At 51.8% G+C, this 22,718-nt stretch overlaps 1 protein-coding gene across 1 annotated transcript in view; it reads left to right on the plus strand.

Annotated features, from left to right (window-relative positions):
- The first annotated feature begins 1,770 nt into the window (after positions 1-1,770).
- LOC119091943 (Nicotinamide amidase) overlaps positions 1,771-22,718 on the plus strand; it is a 21,851-nt gene continuing 903 nt past the window's right edge. The window contains exons 1-8 of the mRNA XM_037214873.1: positions 1,771-2,011; positions 2,659-2,788; positions 3,229-3,285; positions 5,669-5,773; positions 18,572-18,706; positions 20,371-20,499; positions 20,759-20,927; positions 21,861-22,003. Coding sequence (XP_037070768.1) covers positions 1,908-2,011; positions 2,659-2,788; positions 3,229-3,285; positions 5,669-5,773; positions 18,572-18,706; positions 20,371-20,499; positions 20,759-20,927; positions 21,861-22,003 — 972 coding nt within the window. The 5' untranslated portion in view covers positions 1,771-1,907. The remainder of the gene's footprint in view (positions 2,012-2,658; positions 2,789-3,228; positions 3,286-5,668; positions 5,774-18,571; positions 18,707-20,370; positions 20,500-20,758; positions 20,928-21,860; positions 22,004-22,718) is intronic.

Below are 22,718 nucleotides of genomic sequence, written 5' to 3' on the forward strand. Positions count from 1 at the left end.
AGCTGTTGAACTGGACGGCACGCTTTGGTGGTGGGTTCGGAGTACACGCAACAAGCTATGCTTAGCAGGTACTCTGAACCTGAAGTCACCCATGCAAACCATTCGGGATAAATTTTAAAAAAAAATGAAGACAGGCGGGGCGAAGGGAGCAACCATCTACATCGCAAGGATCCCGCTCATCTCTTCTAGCATGCTCTCCGAGCTCAAGCGGATCCGATTTCCTATCGAGCAGAGCTAAACCACAACTATCAACAAAGGCTAAAATCGGTTCCTGAAGGTAATTAGTTACAACCTGATTGAGCCAGTGTTCTCAGTTCTCTGTTCCGTAGAACGGAGTGACCTGTTCCGTGTCAGATGTCTTAAGTGGGTAATCTGAGACTGGTGCGTATCTTGTGCAGTTTGTATGTTGCCGTTTGTCGGTGCTTTCTTTGATGTTGGACGTGTGGTACTTTGATATTTTGAGAGCGCATTAATTGTTTGGGTCAGCAAATGATTTACTGCCGGCAATTTCGTTGGAGCATTCCCACAATTAAAGTAAAAAAGAACGCTAGACAAGTCGGATCAATGTTCAAATCAAAACCAAATCTGCCTATGTCTAATATATCCTCTTCAACATAGATTTTGCCATTACCCGAGCCTTGTTTGGCATTTCAGTAAGTGAACAGCGAACAATGGTGTGTAACGGAAGCGCGCGAGCACCTTGATTTTGTACCAATTCAAGACAGAGGCGCGTGCCTCAATGCCCCTTGAATGTACCCCTGTAAACACCTGAAGGTCCGAAAACCCGACGACTGCAGCTTTTGCTACTGGTTCTTGCGCTGCTCATCTTCTGAACGACCAGTGGAATGTGATCTTGTGCAATATGCACGTAACGGATTGTCAGTGGCGTGAGTTCTAGATTTTTTATGCGCAGTAATGAATCTGTACGGATACAACTGGGAATGACAATCGCTTAGTTACCTGGTGCTGCTTTGGGTTATTGCGTATCAACAAGCAAACTCATCTGCAAAAGTCCAGATTAGAATTTAGCAAATGCTGTTTTCATACCAACACCAGTCAAATTATTCAGGCTTCTTAATGAGTCCGAGCAAAGCCGTGGCGTCGCGGCTAGTCGGGTGAAATACATCCTAAACAGCATCTTAAAAGCGTTAGTAGTACACACGCATGTCATCTAGCTCTGCCGCGAGGTGGGGCGCAAATTTGCAAGTGACCAAATAAATTGCCTCTTGACATGTCACAGCTAAGACATAGCATCTAAAGATCGGCCACACGCGAGCACTGTAACGCATCGGATAGATCTGAATAGAACGTGCCGGCGGCGGGCCAGGCCGGCGCCAGCCCGCGGCGGGACCGGACGTACGTACCTGCCGGAGGCGCGGGCACCACGCGCTCGGACCGGCGCGCCACCCACCTGTGCGGTCGCCTGGGCCGCCGCTCTATTGATTGCCGGACTGCCGACGACTCGCGGCAAGTCGGCCGGCACTCTCATCTTAACGCTCACGGACGCCGCCGCCGGAATCGATACACAGGAGACTGTCGACAGAGTCATCTGCTGAGCAAACAAGCTACCTGAGCTACCAGCCGGCTCACCAGAGGCCGCACACCGACCGGGCCCGTCTGTCCTCCGCATCGGCTGGCCGAACAGTTTGGTTTCACCAAGCCCGGATGTGCATCAAAGCGCCCAAAAATGGTTCAACGGAAAACCAGCTCAGAACTTCTGCTGAGGACATGAGGGAGCTGTGCAGTCGGACCACGTCCCACATTTTTTTGTTTTTTGTAGGGCGTGACCCGTTTCTGCGCGCCTGACTCCGCCACTGGCTCCAGCATGTAGGCCCGGTGCGCGCAGGCTCGACCCGGCCGAGCGGTCGGAGGGGGCGTGACGCGCCGACAGTGTGTGGCGCCGAGCCATGAGCAGGGTCGCCGACGCCGACTGCTTCTTCGGGGGCCGCGAGGAACTGCTCTCGCCTGATGATAGCATGAACGCCTGCTTCACGGCGTTTGACAAAGACAGGTGAGGCCCCGGTCTGACGACTGCCGAGGTCAGTGCTATCCGGACTCCGGTAACTTTGAGACAGATTGCGTCATCTTTGTGTGCCGTTCCGGCGGACATGACATAAAAACCGATTGCACAACAGTAGCTTTTAAATCGTCGTTACGTCATTGGGTGAGGTGTGTTTGTGGGCGTGGGAGGGCTTCTGTCGGTTTTGAATTAGGAGGCACGATGCTGCCCGGGAATGTTATGGGGATAATTCTCATGTATTTTGTCGCGGGAATTCGTGCTCTCAACGTCCTGCTCAATGTTTTTGTGAACTTTGCCATGGCAGCCAAGAACAGTTTGTAGAGAAAGCTAACCTCAATACTGAGGGGCTGAGCATTTTGGTGCCCGGTGGCCGACTCGAGATTCTCGATAACGTTTTACGACTGAAACCAGCTTGTTGGGATTTGGCAGTCTGTGCGGCAGGTGTGTGTGTACAATGACAACCGGCTGCACGTGATGGAGATCGTAGTTCGGTGGCCCATTTCGTCTGCTTCAGGGATGACCGTCGGAGTCTGGTGAAGTTCGGGGCTCGGTCGGCTTTTTTGACCCTTGCTTCAGGGACAACCGGCTGATTGTGGTGGGGTTCGGAGTTCGATGACCTATTTTGTCTGTCGCTTCAGGGACAACCGGCTGAGTGTGGTGGAGTTCGGTGGCCTATGCAGGGCCCTGTTCCGAAACGATGCTGGCAAGCCCTACCTCCTGGAGGCCAGGAAGCTGGCCGAGATGTTCAGCGTCTTCGACAAAAACGAGGTTAGCTGCGGCTCCGCGGCTCCCCGGGCTTTGGAAATGAACACCACACTGACAGCGTGCCTGCAACGCATTCTAGATGTCATTGTAATAGAATCTGCTGTGGTGCGCGCTGTAATATGGGGAATTATCACGGGCCAAGGCTGCTCCCCATTTGATGTAAATCAGGACGGAAATGATATGCCGAGACTTCCAGAGCCCAGCTGATGTACAGATAAGATCCAGCATGTGCAGCCGCGAATAGGATGAAGCTTTTTATGAACTTAGGACCCTAAAATTCAAAATGAAACTCAAATTTGAGTAAAAGCACACTGTTGTGTGTTAATGAGTTATTTCGCGCAAGTGCGCCGCTGGTTGTGGGCTGTGTTGCCTGTGTCGTGATGGAGGGTATTTGTGCTCGCCGGTCCCGATTCATGACTTCTGATTTGGGCACTCCTCAACAGGATGGCTACATTGACCGAGAGGAGTTCAAGATGTGCTGGAGCAAATGGATCAAAACGGTAGGCGTTTCTGTATACTCGTCCGTGTCAACAGGAGCATTTTACTTCTTCGTTTGGGATTTTACTGCGCACACATACACCTGAAGTGGCGTCCGATCTAGATTGCATAATCAGTTTCTCAATCTATTCCTCGGCTGCTCAGGTGTTCCATTTGAAATAGCGGATGTAGGGAAATTCGACCAATCGGTAGTTTCTTATCAGTCCTAAAAACGCAATTTGCCAAACAAGAATTGCTTTGTCTTTTTTACAAACTTCCCGCCGCATAGGGGATTTTGTGGCCCAGTTGCTTTGTAAAGACTTGTGCAAGACCTTTTGATAATCTACTTGAATCAAAACGGGGCCTCAAAGCAACGCGCTTGAACGGATCTCTCACAGGGTCAGGCTTGGATGTGCGAAATAAATTTCACTGATGTAATCTGCATGTATTCTATATTTTGAATTCTCAAGGGGCCTTTGCAGTGCTCTCAAGTACACTGATAATAATTAAGAGGCATCGAACCTATCAAAAATTGCTTTTGAGCTTATCGCGCTAGAAAATAGGAAGCGGTGAAATTCCTTAGAAGCGTAATGCCTTCTTTTTTCCCATTTTTTTTTTCTATAAGTGCTGTAATCATGACGCATATGTTTTGGCTTCACCTTGGACGCAGCGAAAATCAAGCACTGGGCAGTGGTAGTCGATATTTTGGGGTTTCGTTTTGTAGCATTAACAACGTCTTGGTCTCTTCACATTTAAAAACGTACCCGGGCACGAAATTAACTCAGTTAAGAAAATTCAGTTATGCTCACATCTCAAGATGTCATATGTTATTTGTGTTCCATTTGCTTCGTCTGAAATTCACCGTCTTCGTCTCCTACACATCATCAATTTTTCCTGGCCGTCATTAGCCTTGACCCGCTCCTGGCAATTTGTCACAGCGACAGTCAGTACTACCCCGGCCCTGATTCTGCCACTATCGCCAGCAGCTGCTGGATGTCGTCAGTCTCAGGCGGAGGTATTCACGCGTGGTTGTGTTACATGTGTGCATGCAGCGTTGTGTTCCCGACATACTGGCGGCCGAGCAAATAGAAATAGCCTGGTGTTTTCCACTTGGCGAGTATCTTACATCGCGTTTGACGAAGCGGACCTGGTTGCCTAGGTTCGTCGGTGGCAGGGTCAGGCCTTCTGTGAGTATGATTGCCAAGCCTTGTAGTAAGTCACTCGTGATTTTCTCGGCGGGCAACAACAACGGATCTTTCGAGAATGGTAACGTAGATAACAACGGATGCCAGTTTTATGTGGCTTCCGTTTTGAATTAGGATAAAGCTTATCCGGACGATTATTTGAAAAGTGGATGTTTTTGTTTCGTGCGTAGACGTTCTGTATTTGTATTATAGGGTATGATGTAAAGAAGGCGATTTTCACATCCTCAGTTATCTGAAATTATATGAGGCCATTTTATGAGTGTTAATATATCAAATCAGTTCCATTAGTTATCTGAAATTATGGGGCTGTTGTATAAGTCTTAATATATCTCATCAGTTCCATTAGTGTCTGAAATTATGTGAGGCTATTGTATAAGTGTTATTACATCTCATCAGTTACATTCATACGCGACGTCCAGGTGGAAGTGATGTCCTTAAAAGGGCTGATTGAACGCTTTTTGAAGTTATTATTTCTATTCATCGTAGGGATGAACACTCACTGGGTTGTGCGGCTTGGGCTGAACCCGCCGGCGGGTCATACGAGCTCTGGGATAACTGAGCTTTACCACTGCCCTGACGACTTCAACTTGTTACCATGTTGAGTAACCGGGATGCTACCTTGTCAAAGGTCCGCGCTGGAGGTTAGTATGAAAGGCCAAATATCTCAAGATCTCAGACATTAAAATGGAAGGACTGCGCTCTGCGGCTATACTTGTCACTGCAGGCAACGCATCAGTCATATTTATTGGGTCTGCTGGTGTAAACTGACCATATCATGAGAGCCATCATAGCCCGCAATCTTATGCAAGGGTGATGTGAGACCAAGATCACATCATGTCAAGCTGATCATCATCAACGGCAGCGACTGTTACATGGACATGGCAATGGTCAGGAGCGTGTTTACATAGTGGACATCGGGACGGCACGGGGGCTCCATGTCCTGCCATGGCGTACATGTTCTACTTTGAGCGACACATTTTGAGCTGTGAACCCCTCCACCGCGAAATCCTGCATAAGCCACTAGCAGTTGTAAGCCAAGGATCACTGTGGACCGAGGTACCCTGGATCGGTGTACACCCGCCCCGGTCGCTGCCCGTGGCCGTGTGCAGGTGACTTAATGAGTGAGGCCCGTCCCAGAGAACGTCACTGACCGCATTCGGTCGGACGTCCCGTCCCTGACAATGCTGCTCTCCGCGTGCAGGTAGTTCGGCCGGTGTCGGCGTTCGTCATTGTGGATGTGCAGAACGACTTCATCTCGGGGTCGCTGGCCGTCTGCAACTGTTCCGCTCAGCATAAAGGCGAGGAGGTGAGCGCGCGCTGGCGCCCGGACCTCAGAGTGGGTGGCGGACACGTCCGCGAACCGTCCTGCCCTGTCCGATGTAACAGCGGCAAGGAGAGCTTGGTAAGCTCCCGCGCCCGTAGTACTCAATGAGGGTGCTCACATCACACCGACTCAAGGATAACTTGAAAGGATCTCGCGTCCGTAGGACTCAGTGAGTGTACTCACATCACGCTGAATCAACGAGAACTTGGTAAGCTGTTGCGCCCGTAGGACTAATGGGGGGCAGGGGTTCTCACATCACACTGGATCAAAGAGAACTTGGTAAGCTCCGGTACGCGTATTACTCAGGGAGGGTTCTTACATCACACTGAATTGTTTGTCTTGGACAGCGAAACGGCAAGAAAGCAACTGCTAAGAACTGATACCGATACTGGTGCTGCCCGATACACCTGGCCGGACGAGTACCCCCGCGCCATCCCAAGTGTTCTCTTCGGCACAAGGGTGGAGAGGTATACTCCGATGCCCGGTACTGGCTGGCGAGTGGATGGGTTCCGTCATCTCACATAACCCCAACTGTACTGCGCTTCTACAGCTGCGCAGGTTCCCTTTTACCGCCTCTGATGCGCCGTGGCGTAGACACCCACATCAAAAGGACGGCTTCGTACATGACGATCAAACGCGGCCGGGAAGCCCGGAGACCACGCCCGAAAATGGCGCGGGGCTGCGGCTCCGGGGGCAGTCAGCTAGGCGAGGCATCCGAGCTGCGCCTCTGATGCCTGTGATCCGACCGGTCTGTTCGCCGCCCCCGGCCTGCCGTTCGGGCGTACGAGGTCGGGCGGAGGGCGGTCAGGCGCCGGGCCCGGCGCCTGGTATCGCCTGGGGCGGCGGCGAAAGGTCAGAGGTGGGTTGCGGCCTCCGAATGGACTCGATGACGAATAATAGCCGCCGCCTGCTGCCGACGGTGCCCGCTCGGGCGCTGAAGAGCGAGGCTCACTGGAGCTGCCATTGTGCCGATGTTGCAATGACGGCGTCATTCGCATCTTTACGCTCATGCTGGGTTGACTGTCAGTGTGCACGCCGCTACAGGTAAACTCACTGCACACTATTTTGTGAAGAACCTCTTACAGGAGGCTTCCCTTTAGAACATGGGTGTCGCTGGTCGTCTTGTGTCGAATGTTCTTCGATCTGAGGAGCACTGGTGTTGGGTTAAGGACAATATGGTCGATTCGATTGACATAAAAGTCTTACAAAACACATGGAAAAGTAAACTTAACAAAGCGTAACATCACCGCCAGCGCTGTCCGGGGCCTATTAGTCGGTTCCCGCAAGTTATGACGTCCCTGGCGGCATGACGCGCAAACTGCGGCCGACCGTCTCTCGCGTCCGAACCTCGTCCCAGCATTAGCCTTGCATGGGGTCGCGTGACCGAGTACAGTCAAACGCTACGTCGGTCCGTGGCATTTGCAAAAGTTGGCCTTCGTGTCGGAAACAGGCAAATAGAAGCGAAGCCCGTTAGTCGTGCCTTGCACGCCGCGTATCAGCAAAGATGAAGCAGACGACGCATGCATCTTTGGACGACCACGACTCATGACGGTAACAAACGAGAGAGAGAGAGAGAGAGAAGAGAGAAGAGAGAGAGAGAGAGAGAGATAAGCGGAGGAGAGAGAGAGCAGAGAAGCGAAGAGAGATTAGGGAGAGGGATGGAGAGGAAGGGGAGAGGGATAGTCTAGTTAGATGGATAGTGAGAGGACGAAGGGAGCAGGATTACTTGATAGGCGTGGAGAGGGAGATGGAGAGGGAGTATATTGAGAGGGAGAGGGCGCCTTGTGCGGCATACGTTACACGCGACGTTTCTGACGTGTGAAACGTGATGACAGAATACTAAGCACTTCGATGCAGGGGTGTCAAGATCGTTAAATTAAAGAACTAAGCCACGCCAATATATCACTATTCTTGTAATGAAAGTGTCTTAGGCCAAATCCCATGTACCGATGATCATGTAAATACCAGATGGCGAAATATCTGGTGTTAGTACGATGTCATGACTTATTGAAAACGGGCAGCGGATCGTATCCCGTAGGCCTTCCAGAGCTGCTAATCTGTTTCGGCTTACTGACGGTCAAACCATTTGTGTAGTTATTTCCGGGAAACCACGCCTGTGGTAGCTCGTCGTGTATGTTAAACAAATGGCTTTCTTGCGCACGACCAATGGTTTGTCGTGGCATTCGCCTGTCTCATGCTCCTGCTCGGAAGGCAGGAGACGAGCCTGACCTTCTCGTGATGAAAGGTCACAATTATCAGCCCTGATCCTAATCGACTATTGATTCATTGCTTTGTGTAGTTACTGGTATAGTCGTTCGAGCTCCGCGATATTTCCGGGGAACAAATTATTCCGACATCGGCGGTTGACTCGGCCGCCTAGCGTTGTCAATATTCTGAGGCGTCCCTCACCGCGGCAGCTACCAGCAGCTCGCTTTTGCTTCACGTAATCTGAAGGCTGGCTGCTTTTATGGCTTATCATGAAGATAAAAGCACGTGTTTTTACGACGTCTGCTCGTCACGCCCTCATTTAAGCTAAATGAGCGGGATAAATTTAGGAATCCTAGAGAAAACAAATACCTAACGTCCTGTCCTAGCCCTCCCCCCCCCCCCCCCTTCTGCTCCCGCATGTGCACGCACGCTAGGTCACACGCTCCCCGCCCCGGTCGGGGTGCAGGACCGCGGTGGCGGTGGGGAGGGAGGGAGGGGCCGGGCCGGGCGGGGCTCAGCCGTCGGCGGTGCCGGCCCGTGCCTGGTGCCGTGAGGTCAGCCCGACCCACCGACTAGCGGCCGCTCGCCCAACCCGACCAACGCGACTCCTCCTGCCGCCCCATCAGCGGCGGCGGCGGCGGCGGCACGCGGGCCCACGGACGTCCGACCGGTGATCCACCGACCCACGCACGTCCGACCGGTGATCCGCGGACCCACGGACGTCCGACCGGTGATCCACAGACCTACGGACGTCCGACCGGTGATCCATGGACCGACGGGCGTCTGACCGGTGATCTACGGACTCACGCACGTCCGACTGGTGACCCACAGACCCACGGACGTCCGACTGGTGGTTCGCGGACCCACGGACGTCCGACTGGTGGTCCGCGGACCCACGCACGTCCGACCGGCGATCCATGGACCCAAAGACGTCCAACTGGTGACCCGCGGACCCGAGTACATCTGACCGGTGACCCGCGGACCCACGGGCGTCTGACCGGTGATCCATAGACCCACGGGCGTCTGACCGGTGATCCACGGACCCACGGGCGTCTGACCGGTGATCCACGGACCCACGGGCGTCTGACCGGTGATCCACAGACCCACGGGCGTCTGACCGGTGATCCACGGACCCACGGGCGTCTGACCGGTGATCCACGGACCCACGGGCGTCTGACCGGTGACCCGCGGACCCACGGGCGTCTGACCGGTGATCCACGGACCCACGGGCGTCTGACCGGTGACCCACGGACCCACAGGCGTCTGACCGGTGATCCACGGACCCACGGGCGTCTGACCGGTGACCCACGGGCCCACAGGCGTCTGACCGGTGATCCACGGACCCGAGTGCGTCCGACCGGTGACCCAATGGAGCTTGGCAGGCGCGGTTGGCAGGGCCGGCAGGATTTGGGATGGAGCACCCTGCACCAGCAAGGGAAGTGAGCAGGGTCCTTAACACTCGGTGTAGAAATACAGTCAGTCCATAGCAAAGGTATATTAATAGGGCGATACCGAGTAAAGAAAGGGGCCACTCGAAAAGTGGGATTGGTTCCTTACCTTCCGGAACGTTGTTACACCACTGGTCAATTAAGTGACAGGGGGGGGGGGGAGCTTTTTTCATGGTTCTTCCGCTGAGGAGGAGCTCAACGTCAAACACGGTAGCATCCACTTCATTGGAAATTTCCGCACGCTTTTTGTTGAGCGTTTGAAAGTCTCAGAGGGTCAAGATCCATAGACTAACCTTTTTGAAGCCCATGAGCTCTGAACCTCACTGGCACATATCTCTCAACTTTGGAAGACCTTGCGCTGTTTTATTCATTGACGTGTCTTGTTCAGTCGTTGATATGGTCGGGCAGGTTAATGCAATACTTCTTTCTCCCATCGGACCTGACGGGGCATACCACAGGTTGTCACTTGTGGGAGTCCACTGTTCCTTATATGATGGAGTTTTCCAGAAGCTATTCAACGCCGTTTTTCGAATGTCGCAGCATGCTTAGTTCCTATGGTAGCAGGATGACCTACAAAGTGCGAATTTAACGTATGTGGCCTTATTTGGCCTGCCAAAGGTCGTATTTGTATTGATTTAGTCACACATGTCGGGTGCAATTTGACGAGTGCCTTCCAATAACGTCTCATTTGCGTGGCTGTGGCTTGCTTAAGTTTTTAAATCCTTAGGAGTCTCTGGGGTCTCTCTTGGAGAGCGAAGAAGAAAAAGCGTTCTTAGAGAGAGAGGTGAAACGAGGCACCTCTTTGCTTGGGTAATTTCAAACATGATGGTCGTCTAACTGTTACTGCGTGCAGTACATGTAATCTTGGTTGCTGCCATTTATTGCCTCTCTGTATTCGCCTGAGTCTATGTCCATGACCTGAACCTTGGCTGAGGTAATTAAGGAGACAGCGGATGGAGGAGAGCGCAGCTTTTCAGTTTTCAAAATGGTGCATGCGCCGATCAGTGGAAGTCCGCCGCTCTATGTGTTTCCAAGCGCTGTGTATTGGTATCGGTAAAACTTGCGCCGTTTTAATCCGTGTTACACTGTGAACAAGCTTTGTCTACTGTTGACGGCGAAGAGCCAGAGCTCCGCTGTTGCCAGGTGTTACAGACACCGAGGCGCAATTCAGCCGCCGTCATAACTCTGCTGCGAGTGACTACACAGGGCCGGATGGCTCGCCTCCCTGCATTATGACATCGCTGAAAAAGTCATGCTCGCTCGCAGTTGGCATGATGCTGGGCTGTGTTGCGTGACCGGCGGGCGGCCCTGCCCCTGGCGGTGCCAGCTGCATCGACCAGCACGTTCGTAATCGTACGAGCCGGCTCGACGACCGCGTGCGGGCCGCGTCCTGTGTAGTACACACGAGACGGCTGATCAGCGACGGGGGGGGGGGGGGGGGCGCCGGCCGGGGCGATGATAGGTACTTAGCGCCTTACTTAGTGGACCAAGAATAAACTCAGACAGACGCCGTAGATCAAAACGCGTGCGTGGCGAAACGGGCCTCCAAGGTCATGCAGCGTTGCTACGGTAGCTTATCGCTCTCAAGAAGTTCAGCAGCATTTTGCTTCCGTGCACCTTGATAATGTTGATCTTAGAGCATCAGCATTCTGTCATGCAACGCACTGTCCGCCTACTTTAACTCCGTCCTCAAACAGTTACACTGACGCGTCAACGAAGTGCTGAAGATTGTCATTCATTACTTTACCAAAGTAATTATTCCTCACTTTACTTATTATTCCTGATCATTATCGAACAGCGACGGCGTGACCACGCATCAGAGGCGCGTGCGCAGCTGGGCTGTACGTGTTTCAGCGATACCAACAGGCTCGGTGAGTGCAATCTGGAGTAAGGATGGTGTACAGTGCTTACAGGATGAAATGGCCACTCAGCTGTTCGCCAAGAGGACGTATTGGCGAACAGAAATGCTCGCAAACAATTCGTTAATGTTCGTGTAACAATCGAATTTGCGAACACCCACCTCTATTTGTCTTCGTGTCTCGTGTCTGTCTGATGTGTCTGTTTAGTGGTTTTTTACCTCTACAACCCGTTTGATGTAGTCAATGACTTGGGAACAGATGTCGACTCGTGAGCGCCCCACTACGCATCCTCCGCCAATCCCTGGGAACAGGTGTCGACTTATCAGCGCCTCCACCCCGCATCCTCCAACAATCCCTGGGAACAGATATCGGCTGATGAGCGCCCCTCTCCACTCCGTGTCCTCCAACAATCCCTGGGAACAGATATCGGCCGATGAGCGCCCCTCTCCACTCCGTGTCCTCCAACAATCCCTGGGAGCAGATATCGGCTCATGAGCGCCCCTCTCCACTCCGTGTCCTCCGACGATCCCTGGGAACAGATATCGGCCCATGAGCGCCCCTCTCCACTCCACATCCTCCAACAATCCCTGGGAGCAGATATCGGCTCATGAGCGCCCCTCTCCACTCCGTGTCCTCCAACAATCCCTGGGAACAGATATCGGCTGATGAGCGCCCCTCTCCACTCCACATCCTCCAACAATCCCTGGGAGCAGATATCGGCTCATGAGCGCCCCTCTCCACTTCGTGTCTTCCAACAATCCCTGGGAGCAGATATCGGCTCATGAGCGCCCCTCTCCACTCCGTGTCCTCCGACAATCCCTAGGAGCAGATGTCAACTCATGAGCGCCCCCACTCCGCATCCTCCGACAATCCCTGGGAACATATGTCGGCTCAACAGCGCCCCACTCTATGTCCTCCGACAATCCCTGGGAACAAATGTTGGCTTATGAGCGCCTGCAACAACCTGAACAGATATCAACTCATGCGCCCCCCCCCCCCCCCCCCCCCCCACTCCGTGTTCTCCGACAATTCCTGGGAACAGATGTCGGGTCATCACCGCTCCCACTCCGCGTCCTCCGACGATCTCTGGGCCGTCATTCGTGTGCATGCCACAGAGGGAATGGAGACATACGGTGTTGGATTTCGCTATCAAATACAAGCCATAAAATGACTCGACGTTCTCCCAACTTTTTTACGACTCCCTCAACTATCCCTAACTCAATCGTTCCCCATCTCTCCAACTTACTTCATTGTACCACTATACGTGTGGCCGCTCAGCAATTTACCCCATACCGTAGAGATGCGCTGTCGCTGCCTGTCTGGGATGCAATTAATGTTGTCTCAGTTTACTTCCTCAAGTGTTCTTTTTAGTGTTGAGTCCGCCGGGTGGGTGGTAGGCTGGGGTATCCTTCAGCTTTTTAGTTTAGCATTTCGCGTATGATGTTCGGGGTGGGAAAAATTGGCCTTCATGGCATAGATATAACATGTGGTGACCTATGTGGTGACCTATGGTCGCAACTTGGGTTATCTAACATGCACTTTAATAGTCATGTGGAATGAATACGCAAGTTGTAATGATACGACCACGATCAATGCCCAAAAATGTCAAATTACGGTTCAATCCGATAACTACCAAAGGCAGCGCTCATGAGCGCCAGCTACCGCTAATGCGCCAGGAAAAGGACGCCTTTGAACAAAGAATGCATAGACTTGTCGTTTTTGAATATACAATGCAGAGTTGTCGTTTTTGGGTAAAGAATTCACAGAGTTGTCGTTTTTTAATGAAGAGGTCATAGCGTTACATACTGAATGCTCACACCATATGTCATGAAACTTATGGGAGGCATAAATATTTTACCGGCCTTTTCGAATGGCTTGCACTGAGCATTTTGTCAGCGTATTTGCTTATCAAGCATTATCTCTTGTACCCTAAACTACGAGCCATGTTGCGACGTTCTGCTTCATATGACCCTTTGCAACCGGCCTTTTAGCCAGACGGACTGCAAAGCTTTGAACGGTAAGAGGAGGGCAAGAACATCTTACATACAGGAAATGCATTTTCCGTGCTATACGAGCTGGCAGCTCAGTGATCTGACATCTACATCCGTGTTTATGTAATCACAGATGCGCTCAAACATCGCCTACACAACGGCAGGATCAGGACAAGAAGTGTGACCTAATGCTGTCCACCTCTTCGTAAGAAAGCCGTGCGGAATCGGAATCTAATCCCGAGCCTCAACAGCTACTTGCGTTCGGTGATGGTTCCGCTTTGCCATGAGACCCAAGTGTGCAACGTTGACGCTCTACGGGATACAGACGGAACCTATCCGCCGTTCGTGTAACATTGCAATGTCGAAGTGCTGAACTATGCTAGAGGCGTGAGTAACCTCTGCTGCGAAGTATGTAAAGCCGTTTAGTGCGGCGCAGCACGTTCCTGCGCACTGTGATGTTTTGCTGTTGAGGCTGCTTTATGTGGTCAAAATAGACAAAGATTTTTCCAGTAGCAAGCTGCAAGTTGTGCTCGTGGTTTGTGTTTTGTGTTTTGCTTGTAAATGGAGTGCACAAATCTCCCAACATTAAGTTTGACAGCTGTCAGGATGAAGAACTTATGAAACTGTGTCTTATCCTCTTGGAAATTATGTCGAATATCCAGAGTTATGATTTGTTGTCTCAGATAGCCGATTAATATGTCATTTCAAAATTTGCAGTTTGTAAAACAAAAAACACGAGACGCACGAAAGTGGAAAGGAGCGGACCCGACAAGATTTGCGGACGCCGGCTGAAACAACGTTTCGAGCACGTTGTGTATGCATCACTGAACGGCCTCAGCTCCGCCGACTCAAACGTTGTGAATGCTGCGAACCCTGAAGGCCCAACTGACCTTGTATTTATACCTGATCACGCTGCGCATCATAGCTTTTATACAAAGACCTTCCTTTCTTTTGTACACCGCATCAACTTTGTGTCAACTAATACTGCTTCGGATTTTATGCCACGGTTTCCTTTCTGCTGTCACAACCTGACAAATTCAGTAATTTTGTAATCCTTTGAAATGCAACCATTCTAGCCTTCCTTATTGCAATTCCACACATACACACTCGTGATGATGCTGTTGGATCTTTTCCTTCTCGGTCCCAACAACACGTGACGAAATCTAATCATTTCTATCAGACAACGAGGCCCACCGGTGGAGTTAGCTTAATGTCCTAGATGAATAGATAAAACATTGGCCTGCCCTATTGCCGGCTAGCAATAGGTTCCACATTGCATGCCCATGGTAGCTAATAATAGTACACCAAACGTGGCCGCACCACTGCTTCGAAATCACCGCGCCGCTATTGAATGTTCCGTGCCGCATTCGCCGCGCAGTCCGATTGGTCCTTTCTAAACGCGTCTGGACGCGTCAAAAGGTGAACCTTGTTCAAATTTGCTGAACGTGTGCGTACGCGTGCTGTAAACGCACGCGGACACGGACCAATACCAAAAAATCCATCACAGCATAAACGCGTGGTGACACGCCATGTTCATGCGTCCCCGTTTGTATTCATACGCGCTCGCACACGTTTGCTGTAACCGCGTCCGACGTCAGTCCCGCTTCAGAGGCTGTTCGCGGCAGATTTGTCCGATCCGCTGGTTTTGCGAGCAAGGGATTTCTTCGGAGGGAGGAGCTGCCGTTCGTTTCCGCTGAACATGTTCGGCGCTGAACATACGACTAAGGTGCTACGCGAACCGCGAACTGAGGTAGTGGCAGACACGAGAGACGTCAAGCATCATAACGTGAATGAGGCGAGGACTCAGTGTAGTGGAGCCGGTCGCTTTTGAGAACACTCGCCGAGGTTTCTGATAAAAGCACTGGGAAGATGACCCTTCGTGAGAGTGCGGCGGGCGTATGTTCTATGCCTGTTAAGATCGACGAACCAGTCCACAAATCATATTACTTGGCTATGTGCGGGCTGTCAGTTGTGTCCGGCAAAAACCATAACCACACCCCGCTCCCGTAGCGCGTTTATTGCCTCGGGTTTAGCCAAGTTTGACAATTCGTGTCGACGAAAACGATTAATTTGCACCGATGTACAGTTTTGGAAGCTGTGACTTAGATATTGCACGGCACACAAGTATTTTGTATGTACATCGCTCACAGTGAATTGGCCTATTCGCTAACGTAGGTCTAATTCAATATTGCAGTGCAATGCAAATGCAATACAGCAAAATGTATAAATATATATATATATATATATATATATATATTTATATATATTATTTATATATATACATATTATATATACATATATATATATATATATGTATATATAATATATATCTTGGCCTAGGTTAGAGCGCGCAGCATGCGTGAGCGGTTTCGAAAAAAGTGTCATGGGCGGTCCCATGTCGATAAATAGCACATCTTTCCACCGGACAGCGGTGCTCCCATACAGCGGTATTGCTGCGTGATTCGCGGACGCCACATTCGCGCAAGACAAGCAGCTGGTTTTCAGTCCCTCTTTGCGCCGTCTACCAACATCGACACAAATCGATGAAAGCGCAAAAACAAGCAGTGAACTCCATGGCTTGCACTCGAGCGCGGGCAACTGGCTGTATATTTTTGCCCGCACTAATGCCCGTCTCCTGCTCCGTTAGATGTTGGTTTGGGTTGCAGCAACGCCGGGTCATCGAGACCTGGTATGGTTTAACCCGTTTTGTGCAGCTTCTTCCACGGAGCAAAGCTTTGTTTTCCACTGTAAGAAAGTCACGCCGCAACAAACAGATTGTGTACAAATCCCCGGACTTGTACGGTAAAACTTGCAGAGAATGAATGTTCCTGGTTCGGAAGACTGCACCGAACTGTGATCAAATGGTTGCCGAATATGTTCGATCCAGAAGGCTCCTGATCGATATGCACGTTAATTACTCCACAGACACGCTCGAGCCTACGTTTAAGATTATGTTTTACGCCACCTATGCAATACCTTCCTGATTTCAAGTTCGGCCTCTGGATGGTGAACATACGTGTATAAATGGCAGAAGCAGGTATACAAAACTTTCTTACAGAGGTAGCACCAGCCTCTACAACAACATCCCAGCCTTTCATTGTGGTTGTGAATCAAATCGCCCTAATGATTAGACTCGGCCACAAAAGAGCGTTGTTTTGATCCACGTCTATGAATAGCCGGCAGCGAGTGACCAGCGCCGTTCCAAGGAGGCCCCACAAAGCCGTTAGTGACATCAATAGACACGCAGGGCTGGCTGTGCGTCTAGGACGCTGCTTCGCCCCATTAGCGCTCGTCCCCCAGCGGCCGGACGCCTCCGCTGCTCTATTTTGAGGCAGCGGCGCGGCCGGTAAACAGCTTTTGGCAGGCTGCCAGGTCGCGGCGACGTCGCCCGAGGCGCTGCTGCGCGTGACGGCGGCTCGTGAGCGACGGCCCGGCTCGCGTGGCGCCGCCGCCGGCAGGTGCGGGCGCCTCAGACGCACCCGCCTCTGCCGTACTTACCGGCTGAGCTGATCAGGCGGGCCTTGTGAGCTGGTAATTTTGAACCGCTGGAATAAAGCGGTTTTCGAAGTGACATAAAGAAAGTGTTTCACACTTACATCGGGTTTTGAACTGAAATAGCTATCCTGAAGACCTTTGGGTGCCGTCCACAATCCTGCCCTTCTGAAGACCTAAGCCCCGTTAAATTTTTGAGTTATACGCCCGTGAAAGTGGGAAGGTATATCGAGGAGAACACTTCAGTCACCTTGGCATTCGTGACGTCATAATAGTGTCATTCAGATCCTGTCATTCCACAAGCCATGCGGCGATCAGGGCCAAAAATATAAATGTCGAAGCGTTCATATCTAACGTTCATGAGCGGGATTTCCAGATATGATGGCCGTTAATTGACTCTCAATGAACGTTGTGCCAGGTACCATGACGTAATCAAACCATGACGCATTGAGGAGCAAATTTACTAAACAGAAAATTGAGCTGTCTTGAGCAGTCTTTTCCACTTAAGAATATACTTATGGTTAAAAGTAAGCTTGTTTTATCTAATGATATGCCTGCTTCGATATCTTTAATCGTGAAACATTCCCTTTAAGAGAATGTAGAGATTAGCCACTGTAGAGGTCAGAGATAACGCTCTCGCCCGGCTAAAGTGGGCTGTGGCAACAGCGTTCTGGGTAACGAAGTGTTGGCCAATTTCCGTGATTCCATCCATGAGCCCAAGTGGGCTTCCACAAACCTATCAGAACACTGCATTAAATCAGCACGTGGCGCGGAGGCTCACTGACAAATCGGTGGATTCGATTAAAATATACAAGCCCCTCACGCTAGCAATTTCTGGGGATATTTGTTATGGCACAAGGCTTCCCTGGTCCTACGCGATGAGCATGGCACGTATCGCGCAGCGGCACGCGTGGCGTGTGTTTAGGCTGTTGATCAAAACGCGTTTGACGCAGTAGTCCACGGTGAAACAAAACAATGAAAATAGTTATTTAACTACTGGTAATGGCGTCAATCCCCGCCTGTCGATCCGTTGTTTGGCCAATTGCATTGAGTTGCTAAATCAAGCTCTGGTTGTCATGCTTCGTGATCATTGCCACCACACTTGATCACTGCGTTTACGATTAGCATCATAATCAACATATGCCTGTTCCCAGCACCTGTAGCTCTGCGATCACCGGAGTGCCTATTTGTTCCGCGCTGACACGATGCCACACTGACGGTACCCGCACCACGTTGACGGTACCCGCGTTAACACCACATCACACTGATGGTACCCACACCACACTGATGTCACTCGTGTTGACACCACATCACACTGACGGTACCCGCACCACGTTGACATTACCCTCGTTGACACCACATCACACTGACGATACCCACACCACACTGATGTCACTCGTGTTGACACCACATTACACTGACGGTACCCATACCACATTGCTGTCACTGGTGTTGACACCACACCACACGGACGTTACCCGCACCATGTTGACACGCTACCCGCGTTGACACCACATCACACTGACGGTACCCGCGCCAAATTGATGTCACTCGTGTTGACACCACATGACCCCGGCGGTACCCGCACCACCTTGACATTACCCTCGTTGACACCACATCACACTGATGGTACTCGCACCAGGTTGACATTACCCTCGTTAACACCACATCACACTGACGGTACCCGCACCACGTTGACATTACCCGTGTTGACACTACATGACACTGACGGTAACCGCAGCACACTGACGTCACTTGCGTTAACACCATATCCAACCACAGGTTGTCCCAGTCATCAACGAGGCTTTGGACACCATCAAGTTCGACGTCGTGGCCTACTCGATGGACTGGCACCCGAACAACCACCTCTCCTTCGTCACAAACGTCGCCAAGTACCCGATGCATCCGTCGTCGAAGGTGAGCCCCCCCCCCCCCCCTCTCACCCCCCCCCCCCTCCCCCCACCACGCCAGTCGTCACGGTTGGCCGACGCTCTCGTGAGCCGGCTTTGTCTCCGGACCGTCGCGTGACGGCGGTGACGCCGGCTCTTGTTCATCGGTAGCCGGCTGGCTTACCGGCAGCACTCGTGTGGGGTCCACACTCGACGATAACGACCGGCTCGTTAGTCCGCCGGCGCTATTGTTCGGGGTGTTAGTCCGCGGGTGTCGTCAGAGCTGGAGGTTTTTGCGCTCCCTCGTTAGTCCGCTGGCGCTATTGTTCGGGGTGTTAGTCCGCGGATGTCGTCAGAGCTGGAGGTTTTTGCACTCCCTCGTTTTTGATAACCCCTGGTATATGTGCCGTTTGGCTTCCTCAGCCTATAGATGGGCGTATGCCTGCGCTTGTCGAAGGCTTTCACGAGATATCCCCAGACTTTCCTCATGTGTCCTACAAGTATGTGTTTTCATAGGTCATTTGGCTGAAACGTCTGCCCGCCAATGCATTCGCCCGTGGCGAGGTGGGTTGGAGTGGCTTTAGGTGCTCGCTATTTGTTCCGGTTGGGATGACCTGCGGCTAGTGGCAGAGACCTTGCTAAAGGTCAGGTGACGTCAGAGGGCAGAACGCGTGGTGTCGAGCGTTGTGGCAAGGCGTTTTTCGTCGCTGAACTCTGTCGTTGACGAGGAAAATTGCGGTCTGATGGTGGGGGCCAGCGCTCACCAAACAAACACTGTTAAGCGTTGGCACTGAACCCAGAAAACCGTCCAGGCACAAAATTTAGACTGAAGGTCTAGATTGGAATAAATAAATAAAGTTTTGTAGTTCAAGGCAACATGGATGCAAGTCTTGTCAAAGTATTCATTAAGAGCGCTTTCTCCGTGCCTTGTAGACCATCCTCAGATATGTTAAGCAGCTTGGAGTGTGGCTGATGTCCTTTCCATGCTGCTGTGACTATGACCTGCTCTTTTTTATCCTTTCTGTGTTCAAACGAAGCTTAAAGCTAAACCTATTTCATATTGACGCACATCGATATCTATGGTGCACGATTCGCACGTCAAACGCACAGAATAATACAAAATAATGTGCCGCAGGCTGCCATCTGTCGAGGGCCGCGAACCACCTTCGCTGTCACGACAGATATTCCCAAGTTACCACAAAAAGATCATGGCTCAGTTTGGAGTAGCACGCAAGGTTTCGCGTCTTCCCTGGAATTTATGCGCAACCACTTAAAGTTGGAGACCTCCTACTCCGGTTGCGTACAGATATCGTCCGCCCGGGCACGCCGGGGCTCAGCCTCCGCAGGCAAGGTTGTTTCGGCTGTTGGTGCTGACATTAGGACTATGTACTCCGCCGCCCCCTTCCCCCCACAAAAAAATATCCGGGTAAATTCAGATGTCTTGCAGTCCAAAGCAAGTACCACCGTGCTCACTCTGATCCAGGCGGTGCTGATCGTGCGGCCCAGTGAACAGTGACAGTGGAAGCGAGGAGAGGGCAACTCGGAGTTATTGACCCTGTCACAACTCTGGAAAAAACAACGTTTACCCACCGCCTCGCGCAAAAACGTGCTAGAAACGGCGCTAGCGCCAGATCTGTTAAGGATTCCCCTTCACTGCCCCCCCCCCCCTCCCTCCTTCACACACACACACAGGTGAAGGCGGCGGATGCCAAGTTGTACGACAAAGTGGTCTATGATGGCGATCCGGTCAAGGAGCAGATCCTGTGGCCGCCTCACTGCATCCAGGACTCGTGGGGGGCCGAGCTGCACCCCGACCTTAAGGTAGGTCCATATCAGGCGCGTCAGAGCGCAAACGTTCATATTTGCTAAAAACATGATTGTGCACTGAAAGTTCCTAAGCGTGCAATGCTAAGTGTGCAGGCATTTTGTGCTCAGCTATGTATGTATTGTCCATTGGGTTGAACATCATTTACGCGAAGAGTTCGATTCAAACTCCGAGACTAAGCACATTTCGATGTTTCCGATGTGGCTTAAAACAGACATCAGAGCATCCGAACCCCGTCGTCTGGTAAACTTGCAGATCGTGGACAACGCCCTTTGGATCAAGAAGGGCTACGACCCCGAGATTGACTCGTACTCAGCGTTCTTCGACAACGCCAAGATCTCGGACACGGGTCTGAGTCGACAGCTGAGACAGCGTGGGGTCACCGACGTCTTCGTCTGCGGCATCGCCACAGACGTCTGCGTGGGTGAGTCGATTGGTTGCTACTCGGACCGTGTCAGAGGGAGTGTCGTCGACAGCGGATTCGACACATCACAGAGCCAGGGAATAGGTCTATGAGTGCTGGCACGTGTCGAGTGGAGTTAGAAGGTTTGGAGCTGTCGTGTCCAGCGTGAAATTATCGCAAGTGACTTAGTGATGTTAAGATTTCATTGGTATGTGTAAGTTATTTAAGCTTCGTAGCTGCAATCGAGGTATAGCCAAGATGCGTTGTGCCATATTTTGCATACGGTCATGGCAAATCATTTCCTTTTTGTTTGCCTTGCCGTGGGCTAGGCACAGAAGCTGAAGGCACGCGGCTAGGACACACGGAGCAGAAGCCGCGGCTAGGACACACGGAGCAGAAGCCGCGGCTAGGACACACGGAGCAGAAACACACAGCTAGGACACACGGAGCAGAAGCACGCGGCTAGAACACACGGAGCAGAAACTTGCGGCTAGAACATACGGAGCAGAAGCCGCGTTTAGGACACTCGGAGCAGAAACACGCGGCTAGGACACACGGAGCAGAAGCACGCGGCTAGAACACACGGAGCGGAAGCACGCAGCTAGGACACACAGAGCAGAAACTTGCGGCTAGAACATACGGAGCAGAAGCCGCGGTTAGGACACTCGGAGCAGAAATACGCGGCTAGGACACACGGCCCAGAAGCACGCGGCTGGGGCACACGGAGCAGAAGTACGCGGCTAGGACACACGGAAGTAGGAGCACGCGGCTAGAACATACGGGGCAGAAACCGCGGTTAGAACATACGGAGCAGAAACACGCGGCTAGGACACACGGAGCAGAAGCACGCGGCTACAACACACGGAGCAGAAGCGCGTAGCTAGGATACACGGGGCAGAAGCATCGGCTAGGCTAGGGGTTTCTCCCGACTGAAGCGGTGTCGGTCTGCCCCAGGAGCCACCGCCATTCATTCTCTGGAGGAGGGCTTCCGAACCATCATTATGGACGACGCGTGCCGGGGGGTCAGCGCCGAGGACATCGAGACCCTCAAGCAGGACATCATGAGAAACAGTGGAGTCATCGTCGCCACGTCACAGGTCGGCAGAGCACTTGGAGATGCAGTTATGAACGTGGTCGTGCAGAGCAGCGTCAGTTCAGCGGTCCGCGCAGAGCTTTCGGCCAAATTACTTCAAAAGGTTCAGAAGTTTGCACTCCGTGATAATCTGTTTGAATGTCTGGATCGGTACTTATCGCTATAGAACCTTCGGACTCCGTTCTTCGTCGTGCTGCATGCAATGATCAGAAAATGGCAGCCGGTATTTTGCCACCTGTGTTTGATTAATTTTATCAATTAAATCAGCCACCACGACTTAAGTTGCTTGTGGTCGCAGATGCATGCGGCCAACAAAGCTATCACGAGATAGAGGATCTTGCTTCCAAAATTAAAACATCAAACGGAGTGTCTATGTTTGCTCTCAGTCAGTCGACCTAAAACCATCCGTTAACTTTTGCTCCAGCTAAAAGCCAACTTTTTCATCTGTCCAAGCGCAGACCACTCCCACGAGCACGGTGTTACCAGCGTCTGGGTAGTCCGTTTTTGTTTTGTTGGAATCATGGCCCGTCAGCCAGCAGTGGCTATTTTAGTGCTGTGGGATGGGGAAAACTGAAAATATTTGGGGCAAGGCTGTGTGCATCTGGGGTCTTCCGTCGCCGAGACGTATCCCACACAGGGACCGGTCTTCGAAGTTCGTGCGGGTGCTAGGGCGGGGGCACTAAAGTAGGCACATAGCTGATGCATGCAACTCATCCCAG

Source organism: Pollicipes pollicipes, unplaced genomic scaffold (genome assembly GCF_011947565.3).
Source record: "Pollicipes pollicipes isolate AB1234 unplaced genomic scaffold, Ppol_2.1 Scaffold_3447;HRSCAF=4054_pilon_pilon_pilon, whole genome shotgun sequence".
Taxonomy (NCBI): Eukaryota; Metazoa; Arthropoda; class Thecostraca; order Pollicipedomorpha; family Pollicipedidae; genus Pollicipes; species Pollicipes pollicipes.